At 37.3% G+C, this 20,039-nt stretch overlaps 1 protein-coding gene across 1 annotated transcript; it reads left to right on the top strand.

The window, feature by feature from the left end:
* The first annotated feature begins 1,228 nt into the window (after positions 1-1,228).
* Positions 1,229-13,506, top strand: LOC127966518 (remodeling and spacing factor 1). The gene is made up of 16 exons (XM_052567551.1): positions 1,229-1,455; positions 2,718-2,809; positions 2,986-3,078; positions 3,228-3,433; positions 3,526-3,674; positions 3,764-6,363; positions 7,416-7,691; positions 7,773-7,877; positions 7,965-8,044; positions 8,218-8,272; positions 9,006-9,115; positions 9,196-9,263; positions 9,351-9,558; positions 9,651-9,850; positions 10,207-10,386; positions 10,841-13,506. Exons 1-16 carry the CDS (start codon positions 1,302-1,304, stop codon positions 11,362-11,364), a joined length of 5,100 nt encoding a protein of 1,699 aa, XP_052423511.1. The 5' UTR covers positions 1,229-1,301; the 3' UTR covers positions 11,365-13,506.
* The last annotated feature ends 6,533 nt before the right edge of the window (positions 13,507-20,039 follow it).

Raw genomic sequence — 20,039 nt, 5'->3', positions numbered from 1 at the left:
TCTCATTTTCTTAACTCATCAAGCCACTAAACAAAAATTGTGCTGACTTCATGATTCTCAATGAGGAAATCTGACACAAGTTAAACCAGAACGGAATGTACTCTCCAAACCAGACAATTTTCTGTACTGATTATCGCCTCAAATCTTACTTAGAAATATAAATTACTTAGAAATAATATAAATAAATATACTTGTAAAAAATACATAAACACATTCTCAAATAAAATAATAAGCCAGAAAAAAAATGTTTGAATGTGATGTTTCACTTTTTATTTTATACCAGGAATAGCAAAATCATTAGATTTATTATGAAATAATAGGCATTGGTTATGAAACAGCAGAATGAATGAATGAATGAATGAATGAATGAATACAAAATTATTTTGTAACAACACTGAATCAACCTACGAATTTTTATAGCAACAAAACAAATGTTTGTGGTATATCAGGACGAAATAGCTATTTATGACAGTAATTGCAGCTTACTTCTTTTTACATTGTACTCAAAATATTTCTTTTAAAACATTAAATTGTACTGAGCCCCGCACATGACATTCACGAAAAAATATTAGGCTAAATCGTGTAATTCGTTCCCTCAATGTACTAAAACGTGCACACGATTACTATTGCGTTCCTTCTATTTACTATTTCGTTCACTCGATTTATAAATCTTCCGCACGATTTAGCAAATCGAGGGAACGCAAAAGTTATGATGATAAACGGCTGTGTGATAAATATACCGGTAGTTAACTGACAGCACCCTCTGCTGGTAAAATATTACTGTAACAGTTCATTAACTCACCTGGACTGATTATGAATGCATAATGAGATGTACTCATACACACGAGTTCACTTTATTAGTGATCAGTGTTCACTATTATCCTTTAATATAAAAACTACTGATCACTATTTATTACTACAACAGGAGAGATATTACAAATAGTATCCCTATTAGTATTTCTCTGTCTGGATTTCTTTCATGTCCTCTTTCTTCAAAATCTCTCTCTCTCTCTCTCGTGCAGTTTACCACTGTTGCAGTGTAATGTGTTCATGTTTCTTTCGTTTGTCTACATGTTTGTCTTGTTTTTACATAACATCTGTAATATAAATATTGTGCCACTTTAAGTGTTTGGTTTAGGGGCCTTTGTTTCTATTCCTCTCTCTCCGTCTCTCTGCTGCTGCTCGTGGTTTGTTTACATCAGTTCAGTATCTTCGACGCAAGGGCTTCTGGGCCATGTGTCTGCCATAGTCGCGTTGCATTGTGGGAAGGTTGTGGTCCTCCAGCGGCTCGGTTCGGAATAATGTCTGCCTCGGAGGCAGCGGACGGTTCTTCCCCGGAGTTATGCCCGAGCTTCGCCGTGATCTGCTCGTTTCTGGAGCGGTATGGAGCTCTGCTGGACCTGCCGGAGGTGTCGTTCCCGGAGCTGGAGCGCAGTCTGCAGGAGAGCAGCGCGGGTGAGCCGCTCCTCCATTGTTGCTCTACAGCCACTTTACATGCGTTTAAACTGGCCGTTTACTACTCCACCCATGGGTGCCGGTGTTTTTGTCGCCGTTTGTGCCTCTAAAGCGCCGTTTCTGCCGTTAATATCGGCGTATCCCCCGACGTAAGCTTTTATTGCGCTTTATTTACTCATCACAGCGCACAGAAACGCATTGCTGCTTTATTTGCGTTTATATGCAACCTTTTACATATGGAAAATAACCTGTATTTGCAAATAACTACAAGAATATTGAGAGGAGTTAAATAAGTCTGTTTATTCATAGTGAAATTATAATTTGGCATGAATAAGTGCGATGTGAAAAGCGCGCATGCGCAGAACGTGTAAACTTCCTGCTCGCGACGCTGAGAGGGAGAAATGACAATATGGGATCATTTTGATTGTCAAACTTTGGTGATAGTTAACAATAGGCACTTTTATTTGTATCTCTGATGGTTTTGCTGAATTGTAAACGTGTCAGGTGTGTTTAAAATGAACTGAAGCACGATTTATTGAACTGTTATATCCATCTAATCACTATATATATATATATTTATATATATACATGTTTAAAACCTAAAACTAAAATTGTCATATCCCACTTAGTATGACTTTATTGCAGTTACAGAAAATGTAGTTGTAATGGTATTTTGGGTGAAACTATAGCAGCTATGGTATATAGTAGAGACAGATAGATTCAGCCAGTCATAAACATATTTATATGAAAACGTCTAGGGGACTATAGCAGGTACAAGAACAACAGTAATATTAAATGTCCAGGAAGGTGTTTATCACAGTTATTTCTAATGCAAATGTAATGTTCGTGCATGAATAAGTTACAGACTAGTGGTTAAAAACCATTACCAGTTTGCCCTAAAAGAGTTTTTAAATCCTGAAATGGCATTGGTATTACTTTATTTATATATATATATATATATATATATATATATATATATATATATATATTTTTTTTTTTTTTTTTTTTTTCTTTCACTGATGAATATAAATGATCCTAGTGTTGCTACTTAAGAAGTTGGACCAAACACTTAAGAACACAGATGTGTTAGTGTTAAGTAATGTTGATGAAAGAACAGATACACAAATCAGAAATTAAATATTCACTGTCACAACATTTTGAGAACCGCGAACCAAAAAAACTAATAAGATGTGTTATGGCTGTGTAAATTGTAAGTATGTGTTACATGTTGCTTTAATATTGAAATATCTATATGTTCTCAGTACCAAAACTCCTTGTGGATCTTCATGTGAAGTTACTAAGGAAAATTGGCAAGTCTGTGTCGGCAGACAGATGGGAGAAATATCTCATTAAGGTGAGTAAATCAGCGTTAACAGTGAATTAAGTATTAGATGACTGCACATTCTGCTTTTAACAATCACATTGAAACAGCTGTGAATTATGGATTATTTCGTAATGATTTCTTGAATGTGAGCACAATGAGCAACTGACAGTGTTTATTCAGTATAAGATTTCTTTATTACTATGTAGATCTGTCAGGAGTTTAACACCACATGGGCATGGGAGCTGGAGAAGAAAGGTTATCGAGAGATGACAGTGGAGTGTAAGACAGGAATACTGAAGGTAAGATGGGAAATATCTGTTAATATCACACCTCCAAATGAAGTTGCATTTGAGCCTCACATAATCGGTAAAAACTGTTGTTGCATTTGTAATGTATTTCCGCTTTTATTAACCCAATGTAACTTGAAAATATTCTGATTTTCAAACAGTACTTGTGTGAATGCCAGTTTGATGACAATGTCAAGTTTAAAACCGCTATCAATGAAGAGGACCCAGATAAAATGCGTCTTCAGCCGATTGGCAGAGACAAAGATGGCCTCATGTACTGGTTCCAGCTTGATCAAGACAATAATGTAAGGGTCTATATGGAAGAACAGGATGATCTGGATGGGTCATCCTGGAAGTGTATAGTAAGGTAGGCATTCTGCAATCAATTTCCAGTGGCATAAAAACCACATCTTCATAACAAAAAAATAATTAAAAAGCCTACTTTATTTTCCATTGCAGAAATAGAGACGACCTGGCTCAAATCCTTGGACTGCTGAAGACTCATATTGATCCAGCACTTTTAGTAAAGAAGGATCAGGAGGAGGGCTCATCTAGTAACAGTCCGAACATAGAGAATGAAGAAGACAAGAAAAAAGAGGGCGCTGAAGGTATCTACAAATTAATATTAAGTATTGACCGAACACAGGTTGAGTTAGAGTTGAGTAGTGTTTTTACTGATTGTGTTTTTGAATTCCAGTGGAGATCAGAGATGAGAAGTCACAAAATGATTTGTCTGCATCTGAAAATAAGGAAAACATCTTGGAGAAGGTAAATGCAAAGCAAGAAGATGTAGATACCACAGATGCTTTGTCGGAAAAAGGCTTAAAGGTGAAGGAAGAACTGCAGAAACATTCGGAGACGGCAAACGGCTCTACTGGATCGATCAAAGAAGAGCCACAGGATGAGTATGAGAACATCAAGGATTTGTCAACACCTTCAAAGAATGCAGCACAGACAGAGGATGTAAAAAGAAAATCTTTAGAAGAGACACAAAGAGCTTTGAAAAATGACCATCAAGCTAAAATCCCCCTGAAAAAGCGGGAAATGAAACTAAGGGAAGACTTTGACACCAGCAGCATGGGAGTACGAAACGCTCCCGTGAAAGAATCACTGACATGTTTTGATGACAGCAGATTGAATCCTGAAAAGATCAATGGCCATGTTCCTCACCTTGCAACATCTGAGAGTGAAACGCAAAAAGGGTCAGAGGGTCTTCAAAAAGAAAGCACAGAAGATAATAATTCTGAGAAACTCCCTCTTGTTTTAGATAAATTCAAAGAGAGCAAAAAGGAAAGAAAGAATGACCAGATGGAAAAGAAGATGGACGCAAATGAAACCAGATTGTGTGCTGAAGAGCAGATGGAAGTGGAGAAATCTGAGGAATCCTGTGCCGCCACTGCAGAAGAGAACAAGGAAAAAACTGAAACTTCTCAATCTCATGAAAAGATCCCTGGAGAAGAAAAGCGCTCATCAGTAAGTGAACAATCGGAAAAGACACCTGGTTCTGAAGACGTAACTGACAATAGAAAGTCTCCCAGTAGTGATGATACAGATGCTACTGAAGTTAATACGTCAAAACTGCCTGGAGAGTCAACAAAAGAAGAATCAATGAAAGATCTCCCAAACAAGGAGTCAACGATTGAGCTTTCAAAAGAAGACACCGAAGATTTCCCAAACAAAGAATCATCAAACAATCTTACAAGAGACAAGTCAGTGAAAATTTCCCTAAAAGATGAGCCAACAAAAGATCTGGCGACGAAAAGTCTCTCAGAAGAAGACACATCAATTGAAAAGTCAACAAAAGGCTTCTCAAAAGAAGCAGTGAAAGAGTCATCAAAAGATTTCGTAAGAGAAGAGTCGGTACAAAGTCTTCCAAAAGATGAGCCAGCAAAAGAGTCAATTAAAGATCTCTCGAAAGAAGAGACATCAGAAGAAAAGTCAATGAAAAATCCTAAAAATGAACAATCCAAGAAAGATCTCGCAGAAGAAGAATCACACGAAGTCCTCACAGAAGAAAGTCGGCAATCTCCCAAAGACTCCAATAAAGACCATGAAAAACCAGATCCGACTGCTTCCACGTCGATGGAAACTGAACCATTCCAATCAACTAAAACAGAGGAGTCTTCTTCCTGTGAAGTAATCAAACCACTTTCTGGCACAGAAAAGCCAGTATACACTGAAGAAACGAAACCTCATCACAGCTCTGCAGACACTACCACAGAAAAAGAGCCAACTGCCATTGTCTCAAAAACTGAAAAACAGTGTATATCTGAAGGAGACAAGCTCTCAACCAATGAAGAAAGTGAGTCCATTGCCTCTAAACCTTCTGAGGATACAGGTGACCCTCAAGACAAAGAGCAAGAGCAGTCTGAATCCTTTAAGCCAGCATCAAGTGATCTAGAAAAACCATCTGTTTCTGATTCAACGAATAAGCCAAGCACACCAAAAACCACAGAGAAAGTAGACCGTGAGGAAAAATGTGATACAGCTGAAACTGATAAAAAAGAGGATTTGGAAACGTCAAAAGACAAGGATAAAAAGGTTGAAGCTGCAAACAGTTCAGAAGAATCTGCATTGAAAAAATCAGAAGAAGTTAAAGTTACAGAACGACCTGATGAATCCAACAGTTCGGAGAATCCTTCTTCTGATAGAGAACATGAAAAGGAACCTGATTCAAAGGAAGGGAGCAAAGAGAAGCCAATGGATATTGATTCCGAGATCAGTAAAGCTGATCAAATTCAGTCAGCTATTGAGGAGGGAATTGAGTCTACAACAGCAAGTAAGAAGGAAACGCATGTTCCTGTGGATCAAAACACAACCTCTAGCAAACAATCTAAGCAAGACGCAACTTCTGAAAAATGTGAGGCTTCCGAGGATGTTCAAGAAAAAAGCACTGCTGTTGTGAAAAGCAGTAAAAGACCGGGACGGCTTCCAAAGAAAGCTCTGGAGAGTCAGGATGAGGATAAAACAGGCGAAGAACAAGAAGAAAAGGCACAACGGGAAGGAAATCGCATGAAGATCAAAATCCCAGCACACAGGAGGAATGCAGAACTTCAGAGAGAAGAGGTAAGGGGAGATTCAGAGACTGAGGTGACCGACGGCAGGTGCTTGCGGAGATCTCCGAGAATCAGCAGACCCACTGCTAAAGCTGTGGAGATCCAGGACAGGAGGGTTGAACGGAAGCAGGTGACTCCTGTGTCTGAGAAAGAAAAGGAGGAAAACGAAGACAAAGAGGATGAGGATTCTATACCAAGCAAACCAAGGAAAGCTGAGCCAGATGGCCAAACAAAACCAAAGGTATGAGTACCTTTTTTTTTCTGCTTAAATATATGTCCCTGTACCATAAAACCAGTCATTGGGGTCAATTTTTAGAATTGAGATTTATACACCTTCTGAATAAATAAGCTTTCCATTGATGTTTGGATTGTTAGTATAGAACAATTTTTGGCTGAGATACAACTATTTGAAAACCTGAAATCTGAGGGTGCCAAAAATTCAAAATAGCGAGAAAATCACCTTTAAAGTTTTCCAAGTGAAGTTCTTAGCAATGCATATTACTACTCAAAAATTAGGTTTAGATATATTTATGGTAGGAAATTTACAAATTATCATCATAGAACACAATCTTTACTTTATATCTTAATGATTTTTAGCATAAAAGAAAAATCAATTGACATACAATGTATTTTTGGCTATTCTTTTTTTTTTTAATGATCACTTAAAATCGAATCTTTTAAAACATGATTAATAACAGTTAAATGTGTCTTTTCTTTAGCAAATCTCAATAAATATTAATTCATCATACTGTTCATTGTAATGTTGTGACGACTATGTTCACTTGTAGCAATTTAATGGTTGATTGTATTTTTTGTGTTTTATTTTCCATTTACTCAGGCAAAATAGTGTATAATTTATAGGCCATAACAAAATTAACAAAAAATCAGTAACATAGTGCAATGTTATTACAATTTAAAATAGATGTTTTCAATTTTAATATGTAATAGTTTTTTGTTTTTCTGTAAGGAAAAGCTGAATTTTTAGCAGCATGTATCCAGTCTTCAGTGTCACATGGTCCTTCAAAATCATTCAGAAATGCTGGTTTGGTGCTTTAGAAAGATTTCTTCTTATTAAAAACAGTTGTGCTGCTTAATATTTTGGTGGAAAACAAGATGTTATTTTCAGGTTTCTTCGTTTTTTTTTTTGTAGCGTTATAAATGTCTTTACTGTGACTTGTGGTCAATTTAATGGGTCCTTGCTGAAAAAATTCTGCATTAAAAAAAAAAACACCTTTTGAGTGGTAGAGATTTAATAATTGAAGGTCATTCATAATGTCACTCATCATTCAACAGGTGGGGAGACGTCGGAAACGACAACCATGGTCTCGCATGAGACGTAAAAGGAAAAGTTCTGACGATGACGATGATGTCGTGGAGGAGAGCGAGAGTGAGGAAGAGGAGACGGAGGAGGACGACAGCGATGAAGACTATAAGGTGGAAAAGACCAGGAAAAGAAGGAGAAACCGAAACCGAGAGCGAAACAGCTCTGACGACTCTACCTCTTCATCAGAAGATGAACCTAATGACGACCCCTGCAAACACTGTGGCCTTCCCAACCATCCCGAGCTGGTGTGACACTCTTCTGCCAAACATCTTCCTGTTCTCACAGTCAGAAGTGCTGCTTTTACCTCCTCATTTCTGTTCCCCTAGATCCTCCTGTGTGATTCCTGTGACAGCGGTTACCACACTGCCTGTCTGCGGCCTCCGCTCATGATCATTCCAGACGGGGAATGGTTCTGCCCCCCCTGCCAGCATGTGAGTCAATTCAGATTTCAGGACTTCCTTTACAGAAAGGGACAATTCTGGCTATTTTAATGCTGATGCCCTTCATTTCTCTTGCAGAAGCAACTTTGCGACAGGCTCGAAGAGCAATTGCAGAATTTGGATGCTGCCCTCAAAAAGAAAGAACGTGCAGAGCGAAGGTGAATAAAGAGATATTTTGACCAGCTCAAGTGAATAGTTTAACCAGTTCCAGAAAAGTTTCTAAATTAATCCAGTTAACTTTTATCAGTCTGTTAATCTATTGTGCTATAGGATGATGTCCTATGTGAGAAATCATTTTCCTGTCAGAAACATTGTCATTCTTCTGTCATAGGAAAGAGCGACTGGTGTATGTTGGCATCAGTTTAGAGAACATCATCACACCTTCCGTAAGTGCCCAAAGTGCCAATTGAAGTTTGAATACTTTTTATTTTTTACAAAAGACACTTTAAAGTATGAAATGTCTGCTATCACGAAGCTAAGCTATTATTTTAAGATAGGAGGATAGATTTGAGGAAATTATAAAAAAGCATAGAAAGTTTGTTTACCTTTTTAAGCCTAATTACAATTTTAAATTGTAAATAAATATTTGGAGTATTTTCAATTCTATAATGCATAATCATCATTTTGACTACCGTTCAGAAGTTTGAAGTTAGTCTGATTTTTGTTTTTGAGAGAATTGGTTTATGCTCACTAAGTCACTAAAACAGCAATATTGAGAAACATTTTTACAGTTTTCTATTTTAATTTATTTAAAAATTCATTTTATTCCTGTGATGGTAAAGCTGAATTTTCACAAGCCATTACTCCTCTTTAGGATCATAATGTGCTGATTTGATGCTCAAGACACATGGTCATCAATAAAAACTGGTGCTGCTTAATCATTTTGTGGAAGCTGAGATAAACTTTTCAGGATTCTTGGATGAACAAAAAATTTAAAAAACACATTTGTGAAACATGTTTATTTGACATTGAAATCCTTTATAACATTATAAATGTCTTTACTGTCACTTTTGATCAATTTAGTCCATCCTTGCTAAAGTGAAGTATTAATTTCTTTAAAAAAAAATCTTACCTACCCCATGGTAGTAAAACTGTAGTTATACATATATATTTTTGAAGGTGGAAGTGGAAGAAGAAAAGGTGGAGGTGGTGAAAGAGAAGAAAGATGTGAAGAAGAGCAAAGGTTGGGGACGGAGATCAACCAGGGCAAAGAAATACATAAGCTACAGGTTTGTCAGTCTGCTTGCTCCTTATCTTGTGCTGTTTGTAGACACAGTCGTTTATTCACTGTTTGTTACGTTTTTGTCAGATTTGATGAGTTTGATGAAGCGATTGAAGAGGCAATCGAGGAAGACATTAAAGAGGCAGAAGGTGGAGGTAGAGGAGCATTTTCATACATCACACTAGTGTTGATATTTGAGCTTTTAGTTCAAGCTTAGACTGATCAAAGATGTCAATGCACAGGAGCAGGCCGGGGGAAGGACATGGCGAACATCACAGGCCACAGAGAGAAGGACATTTCCACCATCACACAGGAAGATGGGAAGGAGAACGGGCGGCCACGACGAATCAGTGCAGCTCAGAAGAAGAAGCGACGGCGGCTCAACGATCTAGACAGCGACAGCACCGTGGACGAGGAAGAGAGTGAAGACGAGTTCCGTCTCAGCGACAGGTAATGTTAAACAGCTTTACATTTAAGAAAATCACAGAGAATCACAGTCTTGTCAATGAAATAACACTTACTCTGCTCTGATTGGTCTGCAGTTCAGAGTGTGAGGAGTTTGTGGCCTCTGATAATGACGCGGAGAGTGAAGCAGAAGTCCCGTCCTTTGAGGACAGCGACTTCGGCAGCGATGTTGGCTGCCCGCGGAGAAGACAGCCGCCACGCAGAAGACGCAGACCTAAAGGATACTCTGATGAGGAGGAGCTGGAAACCGATGAAGAGGAGGAAGAGGAGGAGATGGGTGAGGCATTTATTAAAAAAATTATACTAATACAAACATGTATTGTGATTATTTTTATAAATATATATCGTTGAAGTTTTTTTCGTTTATTTTTTGTGTAAAAATAAATATAAATCAAATCAAATTATGAGTCTCAGATATTTAAAAATTAAACGCTGATATAATATTTAAGTTTGAACTGCGGAGGTAGACAAATAGTGTTTTCTGAAGGTGAAAAACTCTTGTTGAAAAAATTTGATAATTTTTTAGTTGAATTTGTACCGTACGTCTGGTTTACTGTTTGTTTACTGATATTCCTGTTTGTTTGTCTTGTTGCGTATGTGTGTGTGGGGGGTGGGGGGGCGGGTTGCATGCAGCGACAGAAGGCTCTAGTGAATTCAGTGCCAGTGACCTGGACGTCCGATGTCGGCGGTCCTATCGGAGTCGTAAGCAAGAGGTGAATTACTGTGAAAGCACCGATTCTGACGGCTCACAGGCCAGCACCAACAAAGACAAGAAGAAGAAACGCAGACGTCTTTCCAGCTCCGACAGCGAAGGTCAGTGCCATTTACACCGATGCATTTTCACAGCATAAGGCTCAGTCATTATATCATTTTGACATTATATAAATATGACAGTAATGTTATAATATTGCTAGAATTATTCTGTGGTCAACTGATAGAGGTTTTTCTATTTCAAACCTGGATGACTGATATGTACATAATAATATTTTACCATTCCAAAGTTTGGAATCAGATAAAAAAAATTGTTACAAAAGATTTCTACTTAAAGGCTTACTCCACCCTAAAATGATTTTTTTTTTTTTCATTAATTACCCTCATGTCTTTCCAAAAAAAGACCTCCGTTCATCTTCGGAACACAAATTAGGATAGTTTTTTTTTATCCATTCTGAGAGTTCATTGTCCCTCCCATGGACAGCAGTGTAAGTAACACCATCAACATCCAGAAACCACACTACATAAGTGATGTTATTGTCTCTTGCTCCTCCAGTTAGTTTCCAGTCTGTTGAATCTGATGAAGTCCGGAAGCCCAAGAAGATAAGAGCGGACTCATCTGAGGAAGAATCCAGGAAACGCCGAAGACGCCTGTCCCTTAAACGCCGGAGGGAGTCGGAGGATGACGATGATGATGACGATTCAGATGAATCCGAGGAAGAGGAGCGGCCCATCCGGAAGCGTGTGAACCGCATCGACTCTGACGACAGCGAGAGTGAAGAGGAGGTGAAGAAGAGCCCGTCGGAGAAAGAGACAGAGGAGACTGTTGGCAAAGGGCCCAGTCCACTGGACTATAACTCGGTGGAGCTTCCTCCAGCTAATGGACAGAGCCAAGTTAAGGGTTTGGAGGTTCTCGTGCCACGACCCGGGGCGGGAGTGATGACTAAAAACGGCAACGCCCCATCAGCAGTACCCATAGTGCCGAATGGCATGGAGATTGTTGCGCCGGAAGAAGATGAAGACGACCTTTTGGGCGTCACAGACCTCGTAGACTATGTATGCAACAGTGAACAGTTATAACTTGGTATTCTTTTTCTTTTTTACATTTTTCTCTTTTTTTTCGACCCTCACCCTGTTTTCACCACGGATCACGTCAACAGTCCCTGTTAAATGTGCTAGGTGGCACATGAATAATAGCTGTAAATATTTTACTGAGCAAAAGTATCAAGGGAAGGAGACCACAATCCTTCTAAGAAACTCCCCGAGATATTCCTTCTAAAGTATTGTTTTTGTTCGATAAGGGCAATCGCTCTCAAACAAACCCTCTCTGGAAACAACCTCTAAAACCTCTTTTTACACTAATCACACAGCCATGCTCACGCTCACACGTCTTGACGTAGACATTTGTCAAGTTTACATGCGTTTTGATCTCCACTGATGTCAGTTGCACATTTCAGAGAGAACTGGAAGTGGGTGGAGTCTGTGTGGAAGGGGCGGAGCATTCATTTCAGCGAGGCTCCACGCAACGCTAAATATCGTTAGCGTTTGATCCACTCCGAGGCCATTTTTACCATTCTTTCATAATCTAAATGGAGTGGAAGTTGAATTTCTACCGATTGGTTTCATAGTGTCATTTGGTGGCGGAAAAAATAGATGTTTTTATTAAGTGATGTCATTATAAGCTCTGTTTTGTTATACTATTTATTATAGAATTTGTACCTGAAATTATCAGCTGCTCTCACCACTAGAGCACAAGATTCCTGGAAGGTGTATAATGGTGAAAAATTGCTCATTTACTCATGCCAACATACTAACATTGCATCCAATTCTCTTGCTTTGGGCTGTTTTAGCACCACATTTTGATTTTAATTCAAACACTATTTACTCTGGCAGCTTTTCAATGTATCAAATGCCAAATCTTCCACTCGAGGATGATAAAACGCTGAGGACTCTCACCCACATCGATGCGCAGTTTGTTTCTCTGAGGGATTCCTTGAAGTTTAGTGCTGTTCATCTCATTTTGATGCAGATATTCCATCTTCTTTGCCCATCGTGTCCTTCTTATGTCTGTGTTTCAGTGCACTATATTCATTTTCTTTATATAAATATATGAATATAATCATTGTAATGTTTTCCTTTAGTTTTGTAAGCATACTAATGAGGTGTATGATTAGTTTGTTGTTCATCAATTACAAAGCAATACATTTTTCTTACAAGACATGCAGGAAGAGATTCATCATCTCCTGGTTTTGTCTGTTTCTAAAGACCGTAGTTCATGTTGCTGGTGACATTCGAATGATTTCCGACCTTTCCGAGAGCAGCGTGATGTGAGACGCCCCTCTGAGATGTAAGAACACATCTGAGAAACATTGTTTGATCTTGCATTATCCTGGTGTGTGTATATCTGTAGTTTTCTGCTGTAACATATTAGAAGCATTTTTAAATCATTTAAAAGTATACATAGCAGTCCTTTTATGATTGCAGCTGTTTATAATTTGTTTTCTAGGTACATTTACCACTCCAAAGTGGGCACGTCTGTCTCTGTCTTTTTATGAGTTTATTTCAGTTTTGTCTTTGAGGGTTTTCAGGTTCACTGTCCTATTTCCACTGATTGCTAAAACATTTCCAAGAATGGTCTGTTGTTAGAAGAAAAAGCATTTGATGTTAAACCCAACAGACAGTTGAATTGGTGTAAAAATGTCTTGTACATTAATGTTTATGCTTGGCATGCACTTATATTCTAGTCTGAGTTATTTGCTCTTGCGGCATAAGGGCATCAAATTTTGAAAATAAATCATCCCTGATTTTTTTACAAATATAGTTTTAACCATGCTAAGACCAAGAGCATCATTAGGTACTAGACCACAATGCATTTCTCTCCAGGTGGTCTATTAACAGTATTGGGCTGGTGTCATTAAAACAATTTAAGGTACAGATGTCCATTTGAAATCGAGGCCCAGCCTATAATGACAGTATATATTTGTATTTCATACATAAAAATCTTTTTAATTTGATATTATGTCATGAGGGATGTGGACTCCAGTGTTTTAAGATATCTGGCTGATGTAGTTTGACAGCAGATGGACGAGGCCGTCTGGTTTTAGCTTTTAGAAATCTCCTTTGTGTTCGTCTGTTTCTCTTTTTTTTATCTGTATTGTAATTTCTTTCATATGATTTACTATCTTGTACATTTGTCATAATAAAAAGGAAATGAAACCTGTATGACGATGGTGTAATGCTTTTACAGTATTGTTCAAAATAATAGCAGTACAATGTGACTAACCAGAATAATCAAGGTTTTTCGTATATTTTTTTATTGCTACGTGGCAAACAAGTTACCAGTAGGTTCAGTAGATTCTCAGAAAACAAATGAGACCCAGCATTCATGATATGCACGCTCTTAAGGCTGTGCAATTGGGCAATTAGTTGAATTAGTTGAAAGGGGTGTGTTCAAAAAAATAGCAGTGTGGCATTCAATCACTGAGGTCATCAATTTTGTGAAGAAACAGGTGTGAATCAGGTGGCCCCTATTTAAGGATGAAGCCAACACTTGTTGAACATGCATTTGAAAGCTGAGGAAAATGGGTCGTTCAAGACATTGTTCAGAAGAACAGCGTACTTTGATTAAAAAGTTGATTAGAGAGGGGAAAACCTATAAAGAGGTGCAAAAAATGATAGGCTGTTCAGCTAAAATGATCTCCAATGCCTTAAAATAGAGAGCAAAACCAGAGAGACGTGGAAGAAAACGGAAGACAACCATCAAAATGGATAGAAGAATAACCAGAATGGCAAAGGCTCAGCCAATGATCACCTCCAGGATGATCAAAGACAGTCTGGAGTTACCTGTAAGTACTGTGACAGTTAGAAGACGTCTGTGTGAAGCTAATCTATTTTCAAGAATCCCCCGCAAAGTCCCTCTGTTAAAAAAAAGGCATGTGCAGAAGAGGTTACAATTTGCCAAAGAACACATCAACTGGCCTAAAGAGAAATGGAGGAACATTTTGTGGACTGATGAGAGTAAAATTGTTCTTTTTGGGTCCAAGGGCCACAGGCAGTTTGTGAGACGACCCCCAAACTCTGAATTCAAGCCACAGTACACAGTGAAGACAGTGAAGCATGGAGGTGCAAGCATCATGATATGGGCATGTTTCTCCTACTATGGTGTTGGGCCTATTTATCGCATACCAGGGATCATGGATCAGTTTGCATATGTTAAAATACTTGAAGAGGTCATGTTGCCCTATGCTGAAGAGGACATGCCCTTGAAATGGTTGTTTCAACAAGACAATGACCCAAAACACACTAGTAAACGGGCAAAGTCTTGGTTCCAAACCAACGAAATTAATGTTATGGAGTGGCCAGCCCAATCTCCAGACCTTAATCCAATTGAGAACTTGTGGGGTGATATCAAAAATGCTGTTTCTGAAGCAAAACCAAGAAATGTGAATGAATTGTGGAATGTTGTTAAAGAATCATGGAGTGGAATAACAGCTGAGAGGTGCCACAAGTTGGTTGACTCCATGCCACACAGATGTCAAGCAGTTTTAAAAAACTGTGGTCATACAACTAAATATTAGTTTAGTGATTCACAGGATTGCTAAATCCCAGAAAAAAAAATGTTTGTACAAAATAGTTTTGAGTTTGTACAGTCAAAGGTAGACACTGCTATTTTTTTGAACACACCCCTTTCAACTAATTGCCCAATTGCACAGCCTTAAGAGCGTGCATATCATGAATGCTGGGTCTTGTTTGTTTTCTGACAATCTACTGAACCTACTGGTAACTTGTTTGCCACGTAGCAATAAAAAATATACTAAAAACCTTGATTATTCTGGTTAGTCACATTGTACTGCTATTATTTTGAACAATACTGTATATGTGCAAAGATTCTTTTTGTAGTTTTGACAGTCGGCTTTAAAGTTTTCTGACTGATGCACTATTGACATTAATATTTTGGAAAACATTGTTTTGCAAATGCAAATCCGTTTAGTCAAGGTGTTATATTTTCAACAGTTTTTCTCCCAGTTTCTTGCTGATATCAACAGCAATAGTCCAAGAGCAAGAGAGGAGAACACTGAACTCAAGGTCGGTACTGAACAGGTATTGTATATCTGACATTGCAGTTCTCAATCTGACCACATGGTGGCGACCAATTAGTGAGACTAGATATGAACGAAAATCTTCGTCTATGGTGTTTAAAACGTGTCTGGTTTTACATCTAGTTCTGAAAGGTTTATGTGTGCTTTATTTAAATTAATATTGAATTTGAATTGCCTAAATTAATTTTTGCAATGTTATTTATTTACTGTAGTTTTACAGTAATATAATCCTGCTCTCAACCTGACCAGGGATGCGTTTCACAAAAGCATATTTGCTAACCTGTTAGCAACTTAATTGGTTGGCAATGGGAAATTGCATTGCAACCAACAAAGTTGCTAACTTAGTCAGCAACTATGGTTTTGGGAAACGCACCCCAGACTGATCTAAGGCTGATTTTAGAGTTGTTTTGAGCACTTTTCACTAGGTCAGGCTGGGAAACCAGTTTAAATCCTGTAAGGCCAGAAAACTAGTTTAGGCTGGGTTCAGCAGTGAGAGAAGTCTCATCCTTAACTCATTTACAGCCAAGAGTGCTGCGTTCTTTTTCAGTCAGTTCATCTTTAATTCTTTTTGAGTTTCTGGCATTCGCTTCAAAACTCCCTGTGGGAATTCCTGTTAGTTGGAGACTTTTCTCTAAAAAACCGTCCTGTGTCTCTCCTTAACTTTAACCATCTGATCCCACATTGTATCTTAAGCAAGTGGCATCACCATAGCGACACCGAAATTAGAAACAGGCAACACTTCTTACGTTGTTGTCACATTTTTTTGGGATCTTTCGTTCAACATCGACGTTTTGATCAGACCGAGAGTTTTTGTTAACACACATAACCTTTATTAAGAGATCTGCTAACATGGAGACCAGCTGTGAAAGAGGATTTACTCGTTCGGATCTCATTAGCGCAGAGTCTGGGCGATGCTGTCTGAGCGGAATACTAATGCCGCTCCTCTCTGCATGTTAACAGTCCTCACATATTCAAACGGTTGAGTTTGTATAGAAGAATGAGTGTTAGTGATGGAGAATAGAGCATGAGGGTGAAGGGAGGGGAACAGATATAATGCCTCGGGTGAGAACCCTCTGAATCTGGCCCCTTCAAAAAGCCTACTTGTTTGGGCGAAATACTCATGCTTGACGATTAAATGTAAATTTATGGTCTATTTTCAACTTATTTTAAATGTTTCATCAAGTAGGCTACATAAATCCAGAAGTAAGCCTATAGTTCTGTTTTCTGCAGTCAAGCTTCCTCATTATGTTAGCGTGTTCCCGAAAAGGAATGACATATTTATATCACAATTCTGTGTTTATATCCCACAATTCATTTCTTGGAATCGTGTGGGAAAGACGGTAGAAATATGAGGTAGGCTATAACCATAGACTATTAAAACATAACCTCAATGCGACTTGCTACCAGTTAAAGATTGCTCTCTAACTTCAGTTGATCTTATAGCTGTCAAAACATTTGTTGGTATACTAATTACTAAAGATGAATATAGGTGTTCAGCAAACTTCAAACCTATTATTATCAAAACACACCAAAAAAACTTATTTGTTGGTTACAAAGGTCTCAATTGGCCTATGAAGCTCAGTGTCTTTTTGTGTATAAGCCCACGTCTAAATTAATTAATTAGGTTTTAATAAAAAATAAATGTCATTATTTGAGAAAATCAGTCATATTATACTCATAAAATTATGGTGGTCTGAATTTTATTGATTTTGGTTCCCTCAACAATACGTTCAAAATGAATTGGCTGTACCAATATCTTCTATTTGCAATGTTTTTCTTTAATTTGTTTTTTCACAACTTGTTGGCATTCATTTTCTCTTAATGTGTAAATTATGATATATCATAACTCCCTATCAAACTTTCCGTCTTTCATCGACAGGTTCTCTTTGCATGGGCACTAATTTATAAGCATAACTTTTCACCACAAAGATGTTTTACTTGGAACAATAAGAACATTTTATTCAAGAATAAGTCTCTGCTTTATGATAGTTGGTTAAGTAATGGTTTATTTTTGGTGGAGCAGTTGTTTCATGAGCAAGGTCTTTTGTTCAGGTACTCAGAATTTCTTTCCAAATACCAATAGCCCCAAAATAATTTGCTACAGTTTTGGAAGCCATCCCCTCTGGTTTATGTATGCTATTAAAAAAACTGTAATGGCTCCTCAGTATCTACTGCATCCTCGTCTAATCCTTGTGATACTCCTGTTGGTCGAATTTGTTCAAAAGCCCAGAATTATAAAATACGGTCTTTATTTCTTAAGAATCTGATTTCTGTTCCACCTATGATTTCCTTTAGGAATAATTGTTTGTTAACCTTATCTGGTCTCTACTGCAAAAATTCTTTCTCACAAACAAAGTGAAATAAATGTATTTTAAGCACATACACAGGTTCTACCCTGTAAAGAAGTTTATACAAAGATTTAAATCTGACATTGAGCTTACATGCTCTTTTTTTTCGAATTCTGAAGAAACTGTGGTACACTTATTTTGCTCATGTCACTACACTCAGAAGCTTTGGGAGGATATTGGTGTGTACATATGAAAAATATTATATTTGGGGATTATGATTCCGACCCCACAAATGAAAATTCAGTGCAAATCAGAGTAGATCACTGTTAAGCCTGCCCCCACGAGAGGTTTGTGTCAAAACACTTAACGAAACACTGCGAAGCATAAGTGAAATCTGTGGCAATGACTTCAGAATCCATGATTAGCGAAAACGAATCTTTGAAAAATATTAACAAAGAATGAAGCATATTTGAAGAGCCTGTTAAATTTGTGCGACTGAGTTCATTTTTTTCATTTTCATTGTGTTTTTTGTAATGGCATATTTTTGGTAGTTTCTGAATAAGTTACATTCAGTTTTATAAAGTTACGTAAATTTTTATTGGCTCAGTGGTTCATGTAGGTTGTCTACAAACCAGAAGTTTGGTGGTTCAATCCCCGGCTCCACCTGACCAAGTGTCGAGGTGTCCTTGAGCAAGACACCTAACCCCAGCTGCTCCCGACGAGCTGGATGGCGCCTTGAATGGCAGACACCTCAGTCGGTGTATGAATGAGTGTGTGAATGTGAGGCAAATTGTAAAGCGCTTTGGATGGCCATGTGGTCTGTTAAAAGCGCTATATAAATGCAGTCCATTTACCATTTACCATTTATATGTGTTTAAATATCTGAAAACTAAAATAAACATGTGGTTAAAAACACTAAGCCAGCTAAAGCAGGAAAGCACAGTTTGAATTTGACAGTTATGCGATATCACCGAACATTCGACATCCCTTATGTGAGACTGTACCTCTCAAAGGGTTAAAAGTGAAATTAATTTTTTACATTTTATTTGTATATATTTTTTAAATCTGAACGAACAATCTATTAATGTTAATGAAATGTATGATTTTACTTCATTAAGGTGGATCTGCTTCATATTAGTGCTGTTAACATCTTTAGTTTCTTTTGAGGCTGACTGCTCAATATACCATGAACCACTCCCAAGTGTGTGAACTCGGAAGTGTCTTTTGTTTCCTTTTGATTCTGTTCCCCAAACACCCAGCTCCATGCTTTTGAGTGATTATCTTTCTTTGAACAACATGGTGGTGTGAATATGGTTCTGGGGGAGTGATTGCTCATGGTCACAGTGAGGTCACAGTGAGGTCATGTGAAGGGGGAAATGTCCACTCAAGTTCACCAGAATTAAAGGCATGGAAATTCCCTTTTGACCTCTTTGAATGAATCACAGGAGTGCCAAGAAAAAAAAAAAGTTATTAATTTAATTAAATGTAAGAAATAAAATAAATAATAAAAGCATATATAAGAAATAAAATGTTTGTCATAAAATGTATAAATAAATACATAATTAAACATTTAAATGTATTTAGAATTAGTTAATCTAGTTAAATGTTAATCTTTGCCAAATTATAATTTTTTTGGGATCTGTATATATTTAGATATTAACTGGCTTCAGATAGTGGAGAATTTTTATTTAAACACAAAAAATAACATTTATTAAAATGACATGACAAAAAAAAGTTTATTTGAATTTATTCACATACATTTTCAAATAAATAACTTTTAAATATATTAGTTAAATTTGAGTTAACCTAGTTTGTTCTCAGGAGGATAACGTATTATGCAAAACTATAATTTTTTTGTGATCTGTGTATATTCAGATATTAACTGATATATTAATTAAAATATTATATATTATATACATTTTTATTTAATTAAGATTAGAAATATAATTTATACCATTTATATACATTTGTAACATTTAATTACATTTACCTAAATAAAAAAGTACAGAAACTATACTGAATTAATCTATTTTGTTTTCAAAACAGACAGAATAATGCAAACAAAAGTTTTTCCAAATTAATCCAAAATCCAAATTAAACGGCTTTGGATTAGTGTAAAACTGTAAACACACTATATTGCAGAAGCAATTCTTTTGCATAAAACTCATAACAATAAAGACACAGTGACATTTATGGATTATTCTCTTCCTGCTCCCATTTTGATTATCTGGAGTTTTTTCTATATGAAGTTTTGTTTTGTGAGGGCAAAGAGCCTCTTTGCACAAAGCGGCATCCCTGTGGACCTGCTGAATGCATGGTGAATGAGCAGAATCTCTGCTAATGGCTTGAATGGTTGCTGGGTGATAAG

Source organism: Carassius gibelio, chromosome B10, assembly GCF_023724105.1.
Source record: "Carassius gibelio isolate Cgi1373 ecotype wild population from Czech Republic chromosome B10, carGib1.2-hapl.c, whole genome shotgun sequence".
NCBI lineage: Eukaryota > Metazoa > Chordata > Actinopteri > Cypriniformes > Cyprinidae > Carassius > Carassius gibelio.
Note: the sequence above shows the minus strand (reverse complement) of the source record. Positions and strands in the feature narration are given on the sequence as shown.